At 45.9% G+C, this 17763-nt stretch overlaps 1 protein-coding gene across 1 annotated transcript; it reads left to right on the top strand.

Annotated features, from left to right (window-relative positions):
* The first annotated feature begins 3438 nt into the window (after nucleotides 1–3438).
* Nucleotides 3439–9396, top strand: LOC119337001 (cation-transporting ATPase HMA5). The gene is made up of 9 exons (XM_037609098.1): nucleotides 3439–3795; nucleotides 5015–5629; nucleotides 6200–6629; nucleotides 6716–7041; nucleotides 7420–7478; nucleotides 7558–7900; nucleotides 8145–8345; nucleotides 8476–8733; nucleotides 8832–9396. Exons 1-9 carry the CDS (start codon nucleotides 3499–3501, stop codon nucleotides 9306–9308), a joined length of 3006 nt encoding a protein of 1001 aa, XP_037464995.1. The 5' UTR covers nucleotides 3439–3498; the 3' UTR covers nucleotides 9309–9396.
* The last annotated feature ends 8367 nt before the right edge of the window (nucleotides 9397–17763 follow it).

Consider the following 17763-nt stretch of genomic DNA (forward strand, 5'->3'; position numbering starts at 1 on the left):
TTTTTGCAGCTCTCGGCAAAAAAGATAAATCGGGTCAGAACAGTGAGTGAACAGTAAACATTTTTACAGACCCTCATTTTGTCTTTTTTGCCGAGAGCTGCTCAGATGTCTAAATGAGATGAAATTTGGTGCGAACCTCACGCATCAAATTATCTACCACCCAAATTTTCTTTGGAATTTTTGGAATTTTTTTAGCATTTGTTTTGAATTTTTTTCTGAGAGGGGGTGCAGATGAGCCTGGGAGCAGAAACTCCGCGTCCCATCTTAAGCTATATATATCTTGTACAATATATGAAGTCTGTCACGTAATAAGTAATACGGCGTGACACTATGTAACAAAGGAAAAAAAATAGAGTTATCATATCTTAATCCGGACATAGAGCACCAAAATCTAAGACACCTCATGATTTTCCACTCACAAAACACACTAAATAAGGGCTCTTAGTTTTATATACTACGATCCAAACACATATTTAAAGCGATATACAAGGCATTAAGAGAATCATATCTAAATTTTAAATGTATATTTAACCGAGATACAACACATTAAGAAATTGTATCTTAAGTTTTTTTTTAACATCAATTCAGACACAAGCGCTCATATATACGCGCATACACTCACCCCTATGAATGCACACACATACACTCTACCCCTATGAGCACATCCGACAGACTGAGCCGGCGTATCATCTTGAAATTTTACGAATTCACCATAGGCGCCTCGTAGTCGACAGGAACGTTTCCTTCCACTGAACGCATATCGCCAGAAATCCAGAAATAAATCCAGGATAAATACGAGCGTCAGGACTTGAACCCTGATGGGTTGGGGATACCACTGTCCACCTAACCATCCAACCACAGGTTGGTTCGTAATTGTATCTAAGTTTTAAACACATATTTAATGCATTAGATATACAATACTAAAATACCGCCCTTTAAGAAAATGCTATCTAAATTGAGAAACAGTATAACATAGCCACCTACTAGCCCTCTCAGCGACTTGAGATACTAAGCCATTGGATCCTTGAACGAGCGCCCTAGATCGATTGGCCGTCTCGCTGGCATCCGGGAGGCATTTTTCACCCGTCACCCCGCTTGCTGCGCCTGGCCCACCTTGTTCGGCGGCGCAGGACGTGTGGGCTGCGGCGGCGCATCAACGACTGTGGTGGGTTGGGCAATGGCGTATGGTTGGGGACGGCAGCGACTTTCTCGAGCTTCACTCCGGCCGACTGTCCATCTCTCCTGAATCCCAATGCTTCGTACCTTCTCCCCGGCACAGCGATGGCGGCTGTGTGCGTCGTACTCCCGGCTTCCTCACTTGTGCCCAATGTGTCTTGCGCTGCTGCTCCGTCTGACGGTTGTATGATTGTATCCGTCCAAGAGTCCAAGACCGCCCTCCATACGAATGTGCTTCTTGGCTAACAACGCTCCCTTACCTACCTGGTAGTCTGGTACCAACACTTTCTCCCCATCCTTTCTCTTTCTCTGCGCATGCAAACTCTTTCTTAAATTACAATGGAGCACTGCCTATTTTGATCTTCTGCATCCAAACTCTTTCCTATACTAGGATGGAGCCCTGCCTATTTCGATCTTGCGAGGCAACACGACCTACATAGGTAATCTTTTTAAGTAAATTTAATCAAAGTACATTTTAAGTTTCGAACTGTAATATGTAGTAATAAGCATAACAACATTGTTATTCACCAAAACTTGGGACGTAATTTTTGTGACACTCAGGTCAATTAGAACATATGCTATACCTAACTTTTTTTATGCATGCCAAGCTGATATTTCAGTTTTGGTTGCCCAGACTGGGAATACTGAATTTTGTTGGACAAAAAAACATGCAGAGAACTTTAGAAAATGATCCACATGTACCCGGCCTTATGGTTTGTTGAATGATGGATGTGTTCCCCCACGGCTTGATCAAATGCATTTTTGCCAAATCTTTTTCTTTATATTTTCTTACTACAGAAACATCTTACATTTTGGGACAGGGTGAGTACTATCAAAATGACACAATGAGAAACAAACGAGCTTAAAATAAACAATATATACTTCTGCTATGAACAAATTTAACTTTACATTTTGTATTTTTTAAATAAGTATGTTAATTATAAAATTAGGCGGGCGCGGCAACGCGCGCTATCATGATCTAGTGCATATGATACAATACATAGTTTTAAACACATATTTAATGCATTAGAAATACAATACTAAAATGCTACCCTTTTTACAAAAACACTATCTAAATGCATATGATACAATGCATAAAAAAATTGTATCTAAGTTTTAAACACCTATTTAATGCATTAGATATACAATACTAAAATCAGTACCCTTTTTTACAAAAATACTATCTAAATACATATATCATACAATGCATTAAGAAAATTATATCTAAGTTTTAAACACATATTTAATGCATTAGATGTACAATACTAAAATACTACCCTTTTTACAAAAATACTATCTAAATGCATATGATACAATGTATCAAGAAAATTAAACACGTATTTAATGCATTAGGGGTACAATACTGAAATAACACCCATTAAAATAGTCTCTATCTAAATGCATATTTAATGAATATGATACGATGGAGTGTTCTTATTTCCCCGCTTGCTACAGAAAACAACTGTGAATTTTTCAGTGTCATGTTTCTCCAACAGCCACCGCATAGTTGGATACGTATACGCTATTTTATTTATTTGTCCATGACTCGAATTTAAATATATTTTACTCCGGATAAACCCATAAGCTGAGGTGCGACACAAAAACCATAGACTTCCTCCATCCGGGTTCATTAGCCCCTCATATTCTAGATCAAAATTTAACCATACATACGACTAATGAAAAAGAAGAGATATATCCATAAAATACATATGGTTGGATTTGTATTTTAAAAAGGTTTGACATGGTATAACTTGTGTGGCATATAACTCGTATTTTTAAGCTAAATTTATAGTTAAACTTTGACCCAAAATAAAAGGGACCAATTAAACCCGAACGGAGGAAGTAAAAGCCGGTGAAATAAAACCACCACAATCTACCACACACCAAACGCAGTTCGAAGAATATATTATCGAGTCCATACCCCTTATATTAAAATCCGCAAAGTTGAATAAAACAGATCCCTTATGCTCACATTTCAATTGGAGGATGTCAAAGCTCATTTCCAACCTAATCTTTTACATTACATATGCAGTTATGCAACCGTGTTGGACCGCATGTTGACTTCCACAGCAAACATGGAAACCAAGTCAAACCGAAACTGCGAGCCTGGAGGGACCACATTGCAAAAGTAATAACACGTGACATTTTCAGAAACACCCCTCTGTTGCGTGAACAAAGATCAATTCGGTCCTTCCCCTTCGCCTTTACCCCCAGTTTATAAACCAGCCCCACCCTCTGTCTCCTTCCTCCGGTCTCCCTTCCCCCACGAAAATATTCCCACCCTCTGTCGCCCGCCCGCCTCCCCTTCCTCCTCTGACAGCCATGGCCCACCTCCAGCTCGCGGCGGTCGCCGGGGGCGGCCGCGCGGGCGACGACATGGAGGACGTGGCGCTGCTGGGCTCCTACGACGAGGAGATGGGCGGCGCGGCGCCGGCGGGAGGCGGCGCGGAGGACGCGGAGGAGGAGGCGGAGGCGCACGTGCGGGTGACGGGCATGACGTGCTCCGCCTGCACCGGCGCCGTCGAGGCCGCCGTCTCGGCCCGCCGCGGCGTGCGGCGCGTCGCCGTCTCCCTGCTCCAGAACCGCGCCCGCGTCGTCTTCGACCCCGCGCTCCTCAAGGTGAGATGGCGTCCCGTGATCCTTGCGCGCCTGCGCCTGCGCCTCTCTCCGGGCCATTCCGGAGCTCGTCTATGCATTTGGGGGGCGGTAATTTTTCGCGGACAAAATCGTTGCGCCTGCAGCGTTTGTTTTTTTTGGTAAAAAAAAACAGTAAAATGGACCGCGTCTTTGGAGGCTTTCGATTGCCGCGAGAGGCTCGGGGAGTTGGTGCGCTTGCTCCACGAAGCTCGCTTCCACTTCATGCGATTGGGTGAATTGGGCTTGCAATTTTTGGTTTTAGTGTAAGTATAGACGTGAGAATTGAATTCGTGGGGTTGTCTGTCGGGTCGGAAATACGCCGTCAGTTAAATGCGGTGCTGTACACCTGGGAGTCAGATCGCGGGATCGGTCGATCGCCGGCGGTTGATGATTCGAGCCCCTTTTGCTTTCGGGGTTGGTGAGCTGTAGACTTTGTTGGATGGATCGTGGATCGCGGGATTTGGGGGAGAGCGTGGCACCGCAGTAGCTTTTGGTTGGTTGGTGAGCTGATGGAGGAGCTGTTGAATCATAATTTTCGGTGGAAAGTCTAAAAGAGGCGCTGAGCTGATGGTTGACATTGCACGGCTCAACTCAATCAACGTGATGTGCAGACTGGTTTCAAAACACTGAACTGTGTGACGAACTTTTACTACCATTTTGCCATGTACTACTTGCTTGAGAATGGCAATGAGATGGTGCATTTGTACTCATTGTACTGATGTTGCCTGGGCTGTATGGAACTTTGAGCTTGTTTTGCAACACCTTTAAAAGCCGCGACCACAGCTTGTTAATTATACTTGTGTTTTGAATTTTTTTCCCACCATGAGCAGTGAGCCGCACCTTTTGATCATTTGCTTTCTGGCTGTAATTTTGTTGTTTAGCTTCAGACTATGAATATAATTAGCTTCGAATGATTCCTCAGAAAAGTGTGAGCAGTCTCTCCCCACCGTTGGCCGTAAAAAGACAAGCCCAAGCAATCATACGAGTTGTTTGATCCCTCTTTTCCCCTTCCCTGAAACAGTTCAACTTCAATTTGAATACTAATCCCTGTATGCCAAGTTCTGCTCCAGTTCTTTTTTTGAGGGGGTTCTGCTCCAGTTTAGATGACTGATTCCATAGTGATACATATTGGCTCTAGATCTTTTGGCATATTTGGGTCACTTTGTTAACTGCATTTTTATTTTGAGACTTCTTCGTGCAGGTTGAGGATATAATAGAAGCTATAGAAGATGCTGGATTTGACGCTGAAATTCTCCCAGATTCTGCAGTCCCTCAACCTAAGTCACAGAAGACATTGTCAGCACAATTTAGGATAGGAGGAATGACATGTGCCAATTGTGTAAACTCGGTTGAGGGTATCTTAAAGAAACAACCTGGTATAAAAGGAGCAGTCGTTGCCTTGGCAACCTCATTAGGAGAAGTTGAGTATGATCCGTCTACCATTAGCAAGGATGAAATTGTTCAAGCTATTGAGGATGCTGGTTTTGAAGCTGCATTCTTACAGAGTAGCGAGCAAGATAAGATATTGCTAGGCCTGACTGGCACCCACACAGAGAGGGATGCAGATATACTACATGATATCCTGAAGAAAATGGATGGTTTGCGACAGTTTGCTGTAAATACTACCCTCTCCGAAGTTGAGATTGTATTTGATCCAGAAGCTGTAGGTCTGCGATCAATTGTGGATACTATTGAAACGGGAAGCAATGGGAGATTCAAAGCGCATGTGCAGAATCCTTACAGCCGAGGGGCTTCAAATGACGCACATGAGGCCTCCAAAATGCTCCATCTTCTTCGTTCTAGCTTATTCCTAAGTGTAAGTTTTGATCTTTGCTTTTCTCTTGCTCACCTAATTGGTTATAGTACAGTTGGCATAGTTGATAGTTGTCTCTAGGCAAGACAACTTACAGTGGAATAGGGTATGTATGATGTGTCAGCAACAGGTAGCATAGAAATGACACTTTAAACAGAAGCATGGTAGCAGTTTAGTTATATAGAAAAATAGCGTCTTTCATATTCTTGTCATTATGTGGCATCTAACTCAGTGGGTCCTGTTTTACTACTGTTTTTTCTTAAATATGAAACCCAACAAGACAAGATACATGGGAGAGCAATGTTGTCCTATTTCAATATTTGAGCAAGTGAGAATTGAGGACATTGACATCTCGCATGGTATTCACATCAAATCTGACAATTGACTAACAGTAGGGGTGTTGTAGAAAACATATAAAACGTATGGTTGTCTACTTTCTCTTACAAAATAGGGATATTTGGTATTTTTTGCCTAGTAATATATTTTGTTTGCTTCCTACTGTTCAAAATACGTCGAACTTTTGCTATGCTGCTGCTTGCTTACTGACTCAATTCAATTGCCTCTTTGCAACAGATTCCTGTATTTTTCATACGTATGATCTGCCCGAGTATACCTTTCATCAGTACATTGCTTCTCAGGCATTGTGGACCATTTCATATGGGGGATTTGGTGAACTGGATATTGGTTAGCATTGTACAGTTTGTTGTTGGCAAGAGATTCTATGTTGCAGCTTACAGAGCCTTAAGACATGGTTCTACGAATATGGATGTGTTAGTTGTTCTTGGCACCACTGCATCATATGTATATTCCGTTTGTGCACTACTATATGGAGCATTCACTGGATTTCAACCTCCAATATATTTTGAGACAAGTGCAATGATAATTACGTTTGTGTTATTTGGGAAGTATCTTGAGGTTCTTGCAAAGGGGAAGACATCAGATGCTATTAAAAAGCTTGTAGAACTTGTCCCTGCTACTGCTATTTTGCTTCTGAAAGATAAAGGTAAGTGGTACACACACATAACTGTTGTACTCAAATGCAGTTTGTCTAAAACTGCAAGCAAACTGACATTACTATTTCAAATTCAGAAGGAAAATATGTTGGGGAGAGGGAGATTGATGCTCTGTTAGTCCAACCTGGTGATGTCTTGAAAGTGCTTCCTGGTTCGAAAGTTCCTTCTGATGGTGTTGTTGTTTGGGGAACAAGCCATATCAATGAAAGTATGATAACTGGTGAATCTGCACCGATGCCTAAAGAAGTATCAAGTGTAGTAATTGGAGGGACAATCAACTTACAGGGCATCCTTCATATACAAGCAACGAAAGTAGGATCCGGGACAGTTTTGAGTCAGATAATATCTCTGGTTGAAACCGCTCAAATGTCCAAAGCTCCTATTCAGAAATTTGCCGATTATGTGAGTATACTTATTTTGTATGTGATATTCGATGTTTGCATATATCAAATATCTCTGTCAACTCTGCATCTTCCTAATATGATTTTAGATCCCAAAATATTTGAAATGATGCATTTGGGCATTGTTCTTATGCCATTTTTTCTTGTTGAAATGCCTTTTTCAGAACTATAATTTCATCTTTCATGTTGTGCGAAGTGCATGTTCATTTCACACATTGCTTTCTGCTTCTCTTGGTATTTGAAGTAACCTATTAACTTTTAGTAAAACTTTTGGAGGACTAGCTTACTCCTGAATTAGCTACGTGTTCACCAAAAGCATTGCAACGTATTGTAGATGCCTATTTTGGTTGGTGCTGACATTCCACTGTTACTTTTTCAGGTGGCTAGCATTTTTGTTCCAATTGTCATCACCTTGTCCATTCTAACGTTCTCCGTGTGGTGAGTTAAATAAACATTGTACAAAATTCATAGTAATGCTTCTTCAAGTTTCTCATTTGTGGATTGTCTACATTTATAGGTTCTTATGTGGATCGTTCGGAGCATATCCACATTCATGGTTTGACGGAACTAGCAATTGCTTCGTTTTCTCCCTCATGTTCTCCATATCTGTTGTGGTGATTGCTTGCCCTTGTGCCCTTGGTCTGGCAACACCAACTGCTGTAATGGTGGCAACTGGAATAGGGGCTAATCATGGAGTACTTGTAAAAGGTGGAGATGCATTGGAGAGGGCTCAAAATGTAAATTACGTGATCTTTGATAAAACAGGGACACTAACACAAGGAAAGGCTGTTGTTACAACTGCAAAGGTTTTCTCCGGAATGGACCTTGGAGATTTCCTCACACTAGTAGCATCTGCAGAGGTGAGGCAATCAATCTTGATCACAAATTACTCTTATGGTTCATATCATGGTGTTTTGGAAAAAAGACGTGTTTTGATGTTTTACCTGTCATATCACTGTGGTTCATATCAGTATGTGGTAAAAACATGTTATGGTTTGCTCCTTGCTCAGGCAGGATATTAGTTACTTTCTGACTGCATATCCATATATGATAAAGGGGAAAAATGTAAGTTGAAAAATATTTATGTTTTTGTTTCGTACACAGGCAAGCAGTGAGCATCCTCTTGCCAAAGCTGTATTGGAATATGCATTTCATTTCCATTTCTTTGGCAAGCTCCCTTCCTCAAAGGATGGCATTGAGCAAAGAAAAGAGCAGATATTGTCCCAATGGTTGCTTGAAGCTGAAGATTTCTCTGCTGTGCCTGGCAAAGGAGTGCAATGTTTGATCAACGATAAGACAGTTTTGGTGAGTCATAATTAGCCATTATCCTTTACCCCTTCTGTAAAATACCTCAAAGCAGTGTGTAACTGTAACATATGTATTGCTAGATGTTCCCAAGTAAATTGCTGATTGTCTGTAATAAATGTTACCACAGATTGGAAACCGTGCCCTGATGAACGAAAATGGGGTGAGCGTTCCCCCGGAAGCTGAAAGTTTCTTGGTAGACCTGGAACTGAATGCAAAAACAGGCATTCTGGTGGCATATGACAGCAGTTTTGTGGGGTTGATGGGGATAGCCGATCCCCTGAAAAGAGAGGCTGCTGTAGTCGTGGAAGGACTGAAGAAGATGGGCATTCATCCAGTGATGCTCACAGGCGACAACTGGAGGACTGCACAAGCTGTTGCGAAAGAGGTTCGTATCTGTTTGCTTCTAAATTCTGATCACCCATTTGTCGATTTTTACCACCTCAAGTGCCTAACTGTTTACACTGGGTTATTGTCATTTGGCAGGTTGGCATTGAGGATGTGAGAGCAGAGGTCATGCCCGCGGGCAAAGCCGACGTGGTCCGGTCGCTCCAGAAGGACGGGAGCATAGTGGCCATGGTCGGGGACGGCATCAACGACTCCCCGGCCCTCGCGGCGGCGGACGTCGGGATGGCCATCGGGGGCGGCACGGACATCGCCATCGAGGCGGCGGACTACGTGCTGGTGAGGAACAACCTGGAGGACGTGATCACGGCGATCGACCTCTCGAGGAAGACCTTCAACCGGATCCGCTGGAACTACTTCTTCGCCATGGCGTACAACGTGGTCGCCATACCGGTGGCCGCCGGCGCGCTGTTCCCGGTGACGGGGCTCCAGATGCCGCCGTGGCTGGCCGGCGCCTGCATGGCCTTCTCGTCCGTGAGCGTGGTGTGCTCCTCGCTGCTGCTGCGGAGATACAGAAAACCCAGGCTCACCACCGTGCTGCAGATAACTGTAGAGTAGAGCGATAGCTTCTTTTGTGAATACTGTAAGTCCCGTTCACCATTTTTACAGAAGTGAAATGAAAAGAAAGAAAATGGCTTCTTGTGTACGGCTGCGGTGAATTACTTTTCTGAATTCTTCATAAACGGCCAGGGAAGAGTAAATAGTATAAACCTACTACTTTACAGGCTAGGGTTTCAAAAAACAACCGGTTTTAAAATTTTCTCGGATAACTACCAAATGGGTTGTCGGCTGTTTCAAAAAATCGAAAATCTTCGTTGTTAAAAAATTAAACAGGTTTATGATAGGTCGGGCCCGCACCTAAACAATCTGTCTATTTGACCGTGTGTTTGACCGTTAACTGGCATGTGGGTCCCACATGTCAGTGTCGGTAGACTTTTCAAAAATGCCATCAGGTCCCTGCAAACTTTTCAAAACGCAGTCGGGTCCCTGCGAACTTTTGAAAAAAGCAATCGGGTCCCTCCTCGTGGCCGTGCGCCAGCAGCCGGCGTGAGGGCCGCCGGCCAGCAGCCATGGCACTGCCATGGAGCTCCCTTTCGTCCCGGGCGACGCGTGGAGCTCCCTTCCGTCGCGACAGGAACAACACCAGCGACTAGCTTGCGGGCCAGGCGGAAGGAGGCGGCTCGACGGGCTGGGTGCAGGCGGAGCTCCTTGCCGGCCGCTACCGCTTCTCCTGGGCATGGCGCGCGGCTCGCGGCAGCCTGTGCTCCTGGGCGCGGCGGCTCGCGGCGGCCTTTGCTCCTGGGGGCGGCTCGCGGCGGCCGACCCTTGCTCCTGGGCGCAGGGCGTGGTGGGGGTGGCCGTGGTCGGGCCTTTGCCGGGAGGAGGAGACGGGAAAGAAAGAGACAAGGAGAGAAGAAATGGTAGGAGGAAGAAGAGACATCTTACACGTGGGTCCCACAATAAGTTAACGGTCAAACAAAACGATCAACTAACGGATTGTTTAGGAGTGGGTCCGATCCGTCATAAATCGTTTTAAAATGTTAGCAACGCGGAATTTGAGTTTTTTAAAACAACCGACCACCCACTTGGTAGTTATCTGAGAAAAATTTAAAACCGGTAGTTTTTTGGAACCCTAGCCTGTAAAGTAGTAGTTTTATGCTATTTACTCGCGAGGGAATGCCATGAAATCCAGGTTCTCCTGATTCGTTGCAGCACAGATTTTGGAATCTCCAAAGGTTTGAATATGCAAAATAAAGAAATAAAAAATATGTATTCCTAATCTTCGCCTGAATCTCCAAAGATTTGGAAGTCCCGCTCACAGATTTGGGAAATTCCTAGCTTGGCAAGTTCTCACATCGTATGATTGTGTGATTTGGGTACAGTTTAGCCTATTTAGACTCGCACGGTTGGCCTGTTGGCTCAGGCACGGCAAAGTTCCAGACTCCATGGGTGGTTTTACGTTTGTTCGTGGCCCTAGTCCAAGCTCGACGGAGCCGCCGCCGTCGCCTTCTTCTGGCATGTCCAATCCGGCGGCCCGCTCTACCGCGTGGGAGGAAGGTCGCCGCGCTCCGACGAGTGGTGCTAGGTACGTGGGGCATCACCACCTTACCATCGATCATCGCAACAACCTTGTTCTGCCTTGTTCAAAGGGGAAGAAGACGGTCGACCCCATGGACTGTGGAGTGTATCTATGTTCTTCCCAAGGCACAAATCTAAAAGCGTGACTAGGTATTTAATTTAACGTAGAGGCAAATTAGTCTTTCCGAATTCAGACCCGCTTCAACCTTGGCTCACCCGAGAGTCCGAGACCCCGACTCCAGTCTCTAGCAAAACTGAAGTCTATGAATCCTGGGCTCATGGTCGTCCTCACTTCCGTCCGTGGAGCCAACACCGCCGCCGCCCGAACTTCTCCTCGAACGTATACCGCCGTGCCTCCACCGTGCTAAGCCGTCAACCCCATCACCGGCTCTGTCCGAAGCACTTGCGACTCTTGAGCAGGTGCAATTGTGCCAAACAGCAGTAGTCGGTGCTCGCTCTCAGGATCAAGCTTGTGTCTGTTGAAATTTACAACACAAACCTCCATCATTTTTCAACAAAGGGTGAAAATTTATTGGCTCAAAATGAAGCATCAAGAGGATTCAAACACAATGAGCATACATCCGGCCTCTGCATAGTTAAGATGCACACAGCCAACACCAACACACGCATGCAAAAACACGCCATCAAATAGCAAAGTCATCTAAGACCAAAACTATGCATAGGCGAGAAAAAAAAAGAAACCCAAAGCGATCAGATCCACGATCGGCAAACTATATTAATGACCATATCCGCACCGACCATCTCATGACATCACATGGACAACGAGGTTCTTCAACAGCAACGCCTTCAGGAAAGGAGCAACACTCAAGTGTCATCGTCATCGGATCCAACCACCCAAAGTCTGAATCTAGGTTTTCACCCCGAAGAACCACTTTGAGCATATCCGAGCAATGCCTTCAAACAAGGTAACGGCATAAAAACATCGTCATTGCCAGGTATAACCAACTCGGTTGCACCTAGGTTTTAACCCCAGATCTCGAGAGCATGTGCTCCATTAGCACCATCATCAAAGTCACTCATGTGTCGCACCACTTTTCCACGATCCCAGCAGCTACATGCGTGCGCGATGCGGGACCGCCGCCACTGCACAATCATCCCTCTGCGTCAAGTCGTCGTCGATAGTTTGCTTCTCCTTGTCGAAGTCAACCATCGGGTCTAAAGAGAGGAATCCTCACAATGACCTTTCGATGGTCACTGCCATAGCGAGTCCACCACCGCAAGCCAAAGGTCACCAAGGACCTACACCAACAGCGAAGCAAACCACCACAGACTACCACCTTACGGGCTTGTCTTACGGACCCCTTGCTCGCCAACCCCCCTCCTGATTTTCACCGTTGGGTCCCCCTCCCCCCTAATCTTCTCCAACCATATTTTGACACATGAGTCCGTAACATCTCCCCGGCAGAAATATGTCCGTAAGTCTAGCATTGCTCGCCCAAGCCTGTCGACCCGAAACCGTATTGCTGGAACTAGAGCACGAACGACAGATCACTGTCCTCACTCACGCACATCGAGACCAAACCAACCATGCCATGGTGAAGGAGGCGGGTCGAAACCCGGCACCGGTGCAGTCCACCAGTGGAGAAAGCCGTCATCACCGGAGCAGTTGCAACACACCTAGGCATAGCTAGCTGCCACCGTCGGATGAGGCTTCCTTTTGATGCATCCGGACTCAACAACCTAGGAGTTTGTTGGCGAGCAGCTGCAGCGGGCAGCTCCTATCCAGATTGGATCCGAGAGGGCCAAGCCAGACGCCTGCCGTACCAAGGCACTGCAAGATGCCGTGGGATGGAGAGAACTGCCCTGCCGCCGCCCAGCGCCGCGCAGGGCTTTGCCCCGGCTGCGCTGGCTGGCGGCGGCGAGGGAGGAAGGGAGGACGAGGGGGTGGTTTCGCCGGAGGTGGAGGTCGCCGCCCGTATCGCCCGATAGGCAACGCGGGGGCCTCAGCCACAAACCTCCTGTTGGGAAACGTGGTAATTTCAAAAATTTCCTACGATCACGCAAGATCATGGTGATGCATAGCAACGAGAGGGGAGAGTGTCGTCCACGTACCCTCATAGACCAAAAGCGGAAGCGTTAGCACAACGCGGTTGATGTAGTCGTACGTCTTCACGATCCGACCGTTCCAAGTACCGAACGTACGGCACCTCCGAGTTCAGCACACGTTCAGCTCGATGACGTCCCACGAACTCCGATCTAGCAGAGCTTTGCGGGAGAGTTCCGTCAGAGGCGTGATGACGGTGTTGATGATGCTACCGACGCAGGGCTTCGCCTAAGCACCGCTACGATATTACCGAGGTGGAATATGGTGGAGGAGGGCACCGCACACGGCTGGGAGAGATCAACAAATCAACTTGTGTGTCCATGGGGTGCCCCCTCCCCCATATATAAAGAGTGGAGGAGGGGGAGGGCCGGCCCTTAACTATGGCACGCACTGGGGAGTCCTACTCCCACCGGGAGTAGGATTCCCCCCTTCCATGTAGTAGGAGTAGGAGAGAAGGAAAGGGAAAAGAGAAGAGAAGGAAGGAGGGGGCGCAGCCCCTCCCCCTAGTCCAATTCGGACTAGGCCTTGGGGGGAGGGAGGGGGGGGGGGCGCAGCCTCCCCTCTCTCTTTCCCCTAAAGCCCAATAAGGCCCATATACTCCCCGACGAATTCTCATAACTCTCCGGTACTCCGATAAATACCCGAATCATTCGAAACCTTTCCGATGTCCGAATATAGTCGTCCAATATATCGATCTTTACGTCTCGACCATTTTGAGACTCCTCGTCATGTCACCGATCTCATCTGGGACTCCGAACTACCTTCGGTACATCAAAACACATAACTCATAATATAAATCGTCACCGAACGTTAAGCGTGCGGACCCTACGGGTTCGAGAACTATGTAGACATGACCGAGACACATCTCCGATCAATAACCAATAGCGGAACCTGGATGCTCATATTGGCTCCTACATATTCTACAAAGATCTTGTTGGAAATATGCCCTAGAGGCAATAATAAAATGATTATTATTGTATTTCCTTGTTCATGATAATTGTCTATTATTTATGCTATAATTGTGTTATCCGGAAATCGTAATACATGTGTGAATGAATAGACCACAACATGTCCCTAGTAAGCCTCTAGTTGACTAGCTCGTTGATCAACAGATAGTCATGGTTTCCTGACTATGGACATTGGATGTCGTTGATAACGGGATCACATCATTAGGAGAATGATGTGATGGACAAGACCCAATCCTAAGCATTGCACAAGATCGTGTAGTTCGTTTGCTAGAGCTTTTCCAAAGTCAAGTATCATTTCCTTAGACCATGAGATCGTGTAACTCCCGGATACCGTAGGAGTGCTTTGGGTGTACCAAACGTCACAGCATAACTGGGTGACTATAAAGGTATACTACAGGTATCCCCGAAAGTATCTGTTGGGTTGACACGGATCGAGACTGGGATTTGTCACTCTGTATGACGGAGAGGTATCTCTGGGCCCACTCGGTAATGCATCATCATAATGAGCTCAAAGTGACCAAGTGTTTGGTCATGGGATCATGCATTACGGTACGAGTAACGTGACTTGCCGGTAACGAGATTGAACGAGGTATTGGGATACCGACGATCGAATCTCGGGCAAGTAACGTACCAATTGACAAAGGGAATTGTATACGGGATTACTTGAATCCTCGACATTGTGGTTCATCCGATGAGATCATCGAGGAATATGTGGGAGCCAACATGGGTGTCCAGATCCCGCTGTTGGTTATTGACCGGAGAGCTGTCTCGGTCATGTCTGCATGATTCCCGAACCCGTAGGGTCTACACACTTAAGGTTCGGTGACGCTAGGGTTGTAGAGATATTAGTATGCGGAAACCTGAAAGTTGTTCGGAGTCCCGGATGAGATCCCGGACGTCACGAGGAGTTCCGGAATGGTCCGGAGGTAAAGAATTCTATATAGGAAGTCTAGTTTCGGCCACCGGGAAAGTTTCAGGGGTCACCGGTATTGTACCGGGACCACCGGAAGGGTCCCGGGGGTTCACCGGGTGGGGCCACCTATCCCGGAGGGCCACGTGGGCTGAAATGGGAAGGGAACCAGCCCCTGGTGGGCTGGTGCGCCCCCCTTGGGCCTCCCCTGCGCCTAGGGTTGGAAACCCTAGGGGTGGGGGGACGCCCCACTTGACTTGGGGGGCAAGTCCCCGCCTAGGCCGCTGCCCCCCCTTGGAGATGGGATCTCCAGGGCCGGCGCACCCCCTGGCCCCCTATATAAAGAAGGGGGGAGGGAGGGCAGCCACACCCTAGTCCCTGGCGCCTCCCTCTTCCCCGTACCACCTCTCCCTCTCGCTGAGCTTGGCGAAGCCCTGCCGAGATCGCCGCTGCTTCCACCACCACGCCGTCGTGCTGCTAGATCTCCATCAACCTCTCCTTCCCCCTTGCTGGATCAAGAAGGAGGAGACGTCTTCCCCTACCGTACGTGTGTTAAACGCGGAGGTGCTGTCCGTTCAGCACTAGGATCATCGGTGACTTGGATCACGACGAGTACGACTCCCTCAACCCGGTTCTCTTGAACGCTTCCGCTCGCGATCTACAAGGGTATGTAGATGCACTCCTCTCTCTCGTTGCTAGATGAACTCCATAGATTGATCTTGATGAAGCGTAGAAATTTTTTATTTTCTGCAACGTTCCCCAATAGTGCCTTCCAATTCGGATTGGGCTTGGGGGGGGGGCGCCCCCTCCCTTGCTCCTTTCCCCTTCTTTCCACTAAAGCCCATTAAGGCCCATATACCTCCCGGGGGGTTCCGATAACCTCCCGGTACTCCGGTATTATCCCGATCTCACCCGGAACCATTCCGGTGTCCAAATATAGTCGTCCAATATATCGATCTTTATGTCTCGACCATTTTGAGACTCCTCGTCATGTCCGTGATCACATCCGGGACTCCGAACTACCTTCGGTACATCAAAACACATAAACTCATAATATAACCGTCATCGAACTTTAAGCGTGCGGATCCTACGGGTTCGAGAACTATGTAGACATGACCGAGACACGTGTCCGGTCAATAACCAATAGCGGAACCTGGATGCTCTTATTAGCTCCTACATATTCTACGAAGATCTTTATCGGTCAAACCGCATAACAACATACGTTGTTCCCTTTGTCATCGGTATGTTACTTGCCCGAGATTCGATCGTCGGTATCTCAATACCTAGTTCAATCTCATTACCGGCAAGTCTCTTCACTCGTTACGTAATGCATCATCCCGCAACTAACTCATTAGCTACATTGCTTGCAAGGCTTATAGTGATGTGCATTACCGAGAGGGCCCAGAGATACCTCTCCGACAATCGGAGTGACAAATCCTAATCTCGAAATATGTCAACTCAGCAAGTACCTTTGGAGACACCTGTAGAGCACCTTTATAATCACCCAGTTATGTTGTGACGTTTGGTAGCACACAAAGTGTTCCTCCGGTAAGCGGGAGTTACATAATCTCATAGTCATAAGAACATGTATAAGTCATGAAGAAAGCAATAGCAACATACTAAACGATCAAGTGCTAAGCTAACGGAAAAGGGTCAAGTCAATCACATCATTCTTCTTATGATGTGATCCCATTGATCAAATGATAACGCATATCTATGGTTAGGAAACTCAACCATCTTTGATCAATGAGCTAGTCAAGTAGAGGCATACTAGACACTATGTTTGTCTATGTATTCACACATGTATTATGTTTCCGGTTAATACAATTCTAGCATGAATAATGAACATTTATCATGATATAAGGAAATATATAATAACTTTATTATTGCCTCTAGGGCATATTTCCTTCAGTCTCCCACTTGCACTAGAGTAAATAATCTAGTTCACATCATCATGTGATTTAACACCAATATTCACATCTGTATGTGATTAACACCCATAGTTCACATCGTTACGTGATTAACACCCAAAGGGTTTACTAGAGCCAATAATCTAGTTCACATTGCTATGTGATTAACACCCAAAGAGTACGAAGGTATGATCATGTTTTGCTCGTGAGAGAAGTTTAGTCAACGGGTCTGTCACATTCAGGGTCGTATGTATTTTGCAATATTCTATGTCTACAATGCTCTGCACGGAGCTACTCTAGCTAATTGCTCCCACTTTCATTGTGTATCTAGATTGAGACTTAGAGTCATCTGGATCGGTGTAAAAGATTGCACCAATGTAACTCTTTACGATGCACCCTTTATCACCTCCATAATCGAGAAACATTTCCTTAGTCCTCACTAAGGATATTCTTGACCGTTGTCCAGTGATCTACTCCTAGATCAAAATTGTACTCCCTTGCCCAACTCAGAGCAAGGTATACAATAGGTCTGGTACACAACATAGCATACTTTATAGAACCTATGACTGAGGCATAGGGAATGACTTTCATTTCTATCTTCTGCCATGGTCGGGTTTTGAGTCATACTCAACTTCACACCTTGCAACACATGCAAGAGCTCCTTCTTTGACTGTTCCATTTTGAACTACTTCAAAATCTTATCAAGGTATGTACTCATTGAAAATCCTTATCAAGCGTCTTGATCTATCTCTATAGATCTTGATGCTCAATGTGTAAGCAGCTTCATCGAGGTATTTCTTTGAAAAACTCCTTTCAAAATACTCATTTATGCTTTCCAAAAAATTCTACATTATTTCCAATCAACAATATGCCATTCACATATACTTTATCAGAAATGTTGTAGTGCTCTCACTCACTTTCTTGTAAATACAGGCTTTACCGCAAGTCTGTAAAAAACTATATGCTTTGATCAACTCATGAAAGTGTATATTCCAACTCTGAGATGCTTGCACCAGTCCATAGATGGATCGCTGGAGCTTGCACATTTTGTTAGCACCTTTAGGATCGACAAAAACTTTCT

This window comes from Triticum dicoccoides, chromosome 7B, assembly GCF_002162155.2.
Source record: "Triticum dicoccoides isolate Atlit2015 ecotype Zavitan chromosome 7B, WEW_v2.0, whole genome shotgun sequence".
Taxonomy (NCBI): domain Eukaryota; kingdom Viridiplantae; phylum Streptophyta; class Magnoliopsida; order Poales; family Poaceae; genus Triticum; species Triticum dicoccoides.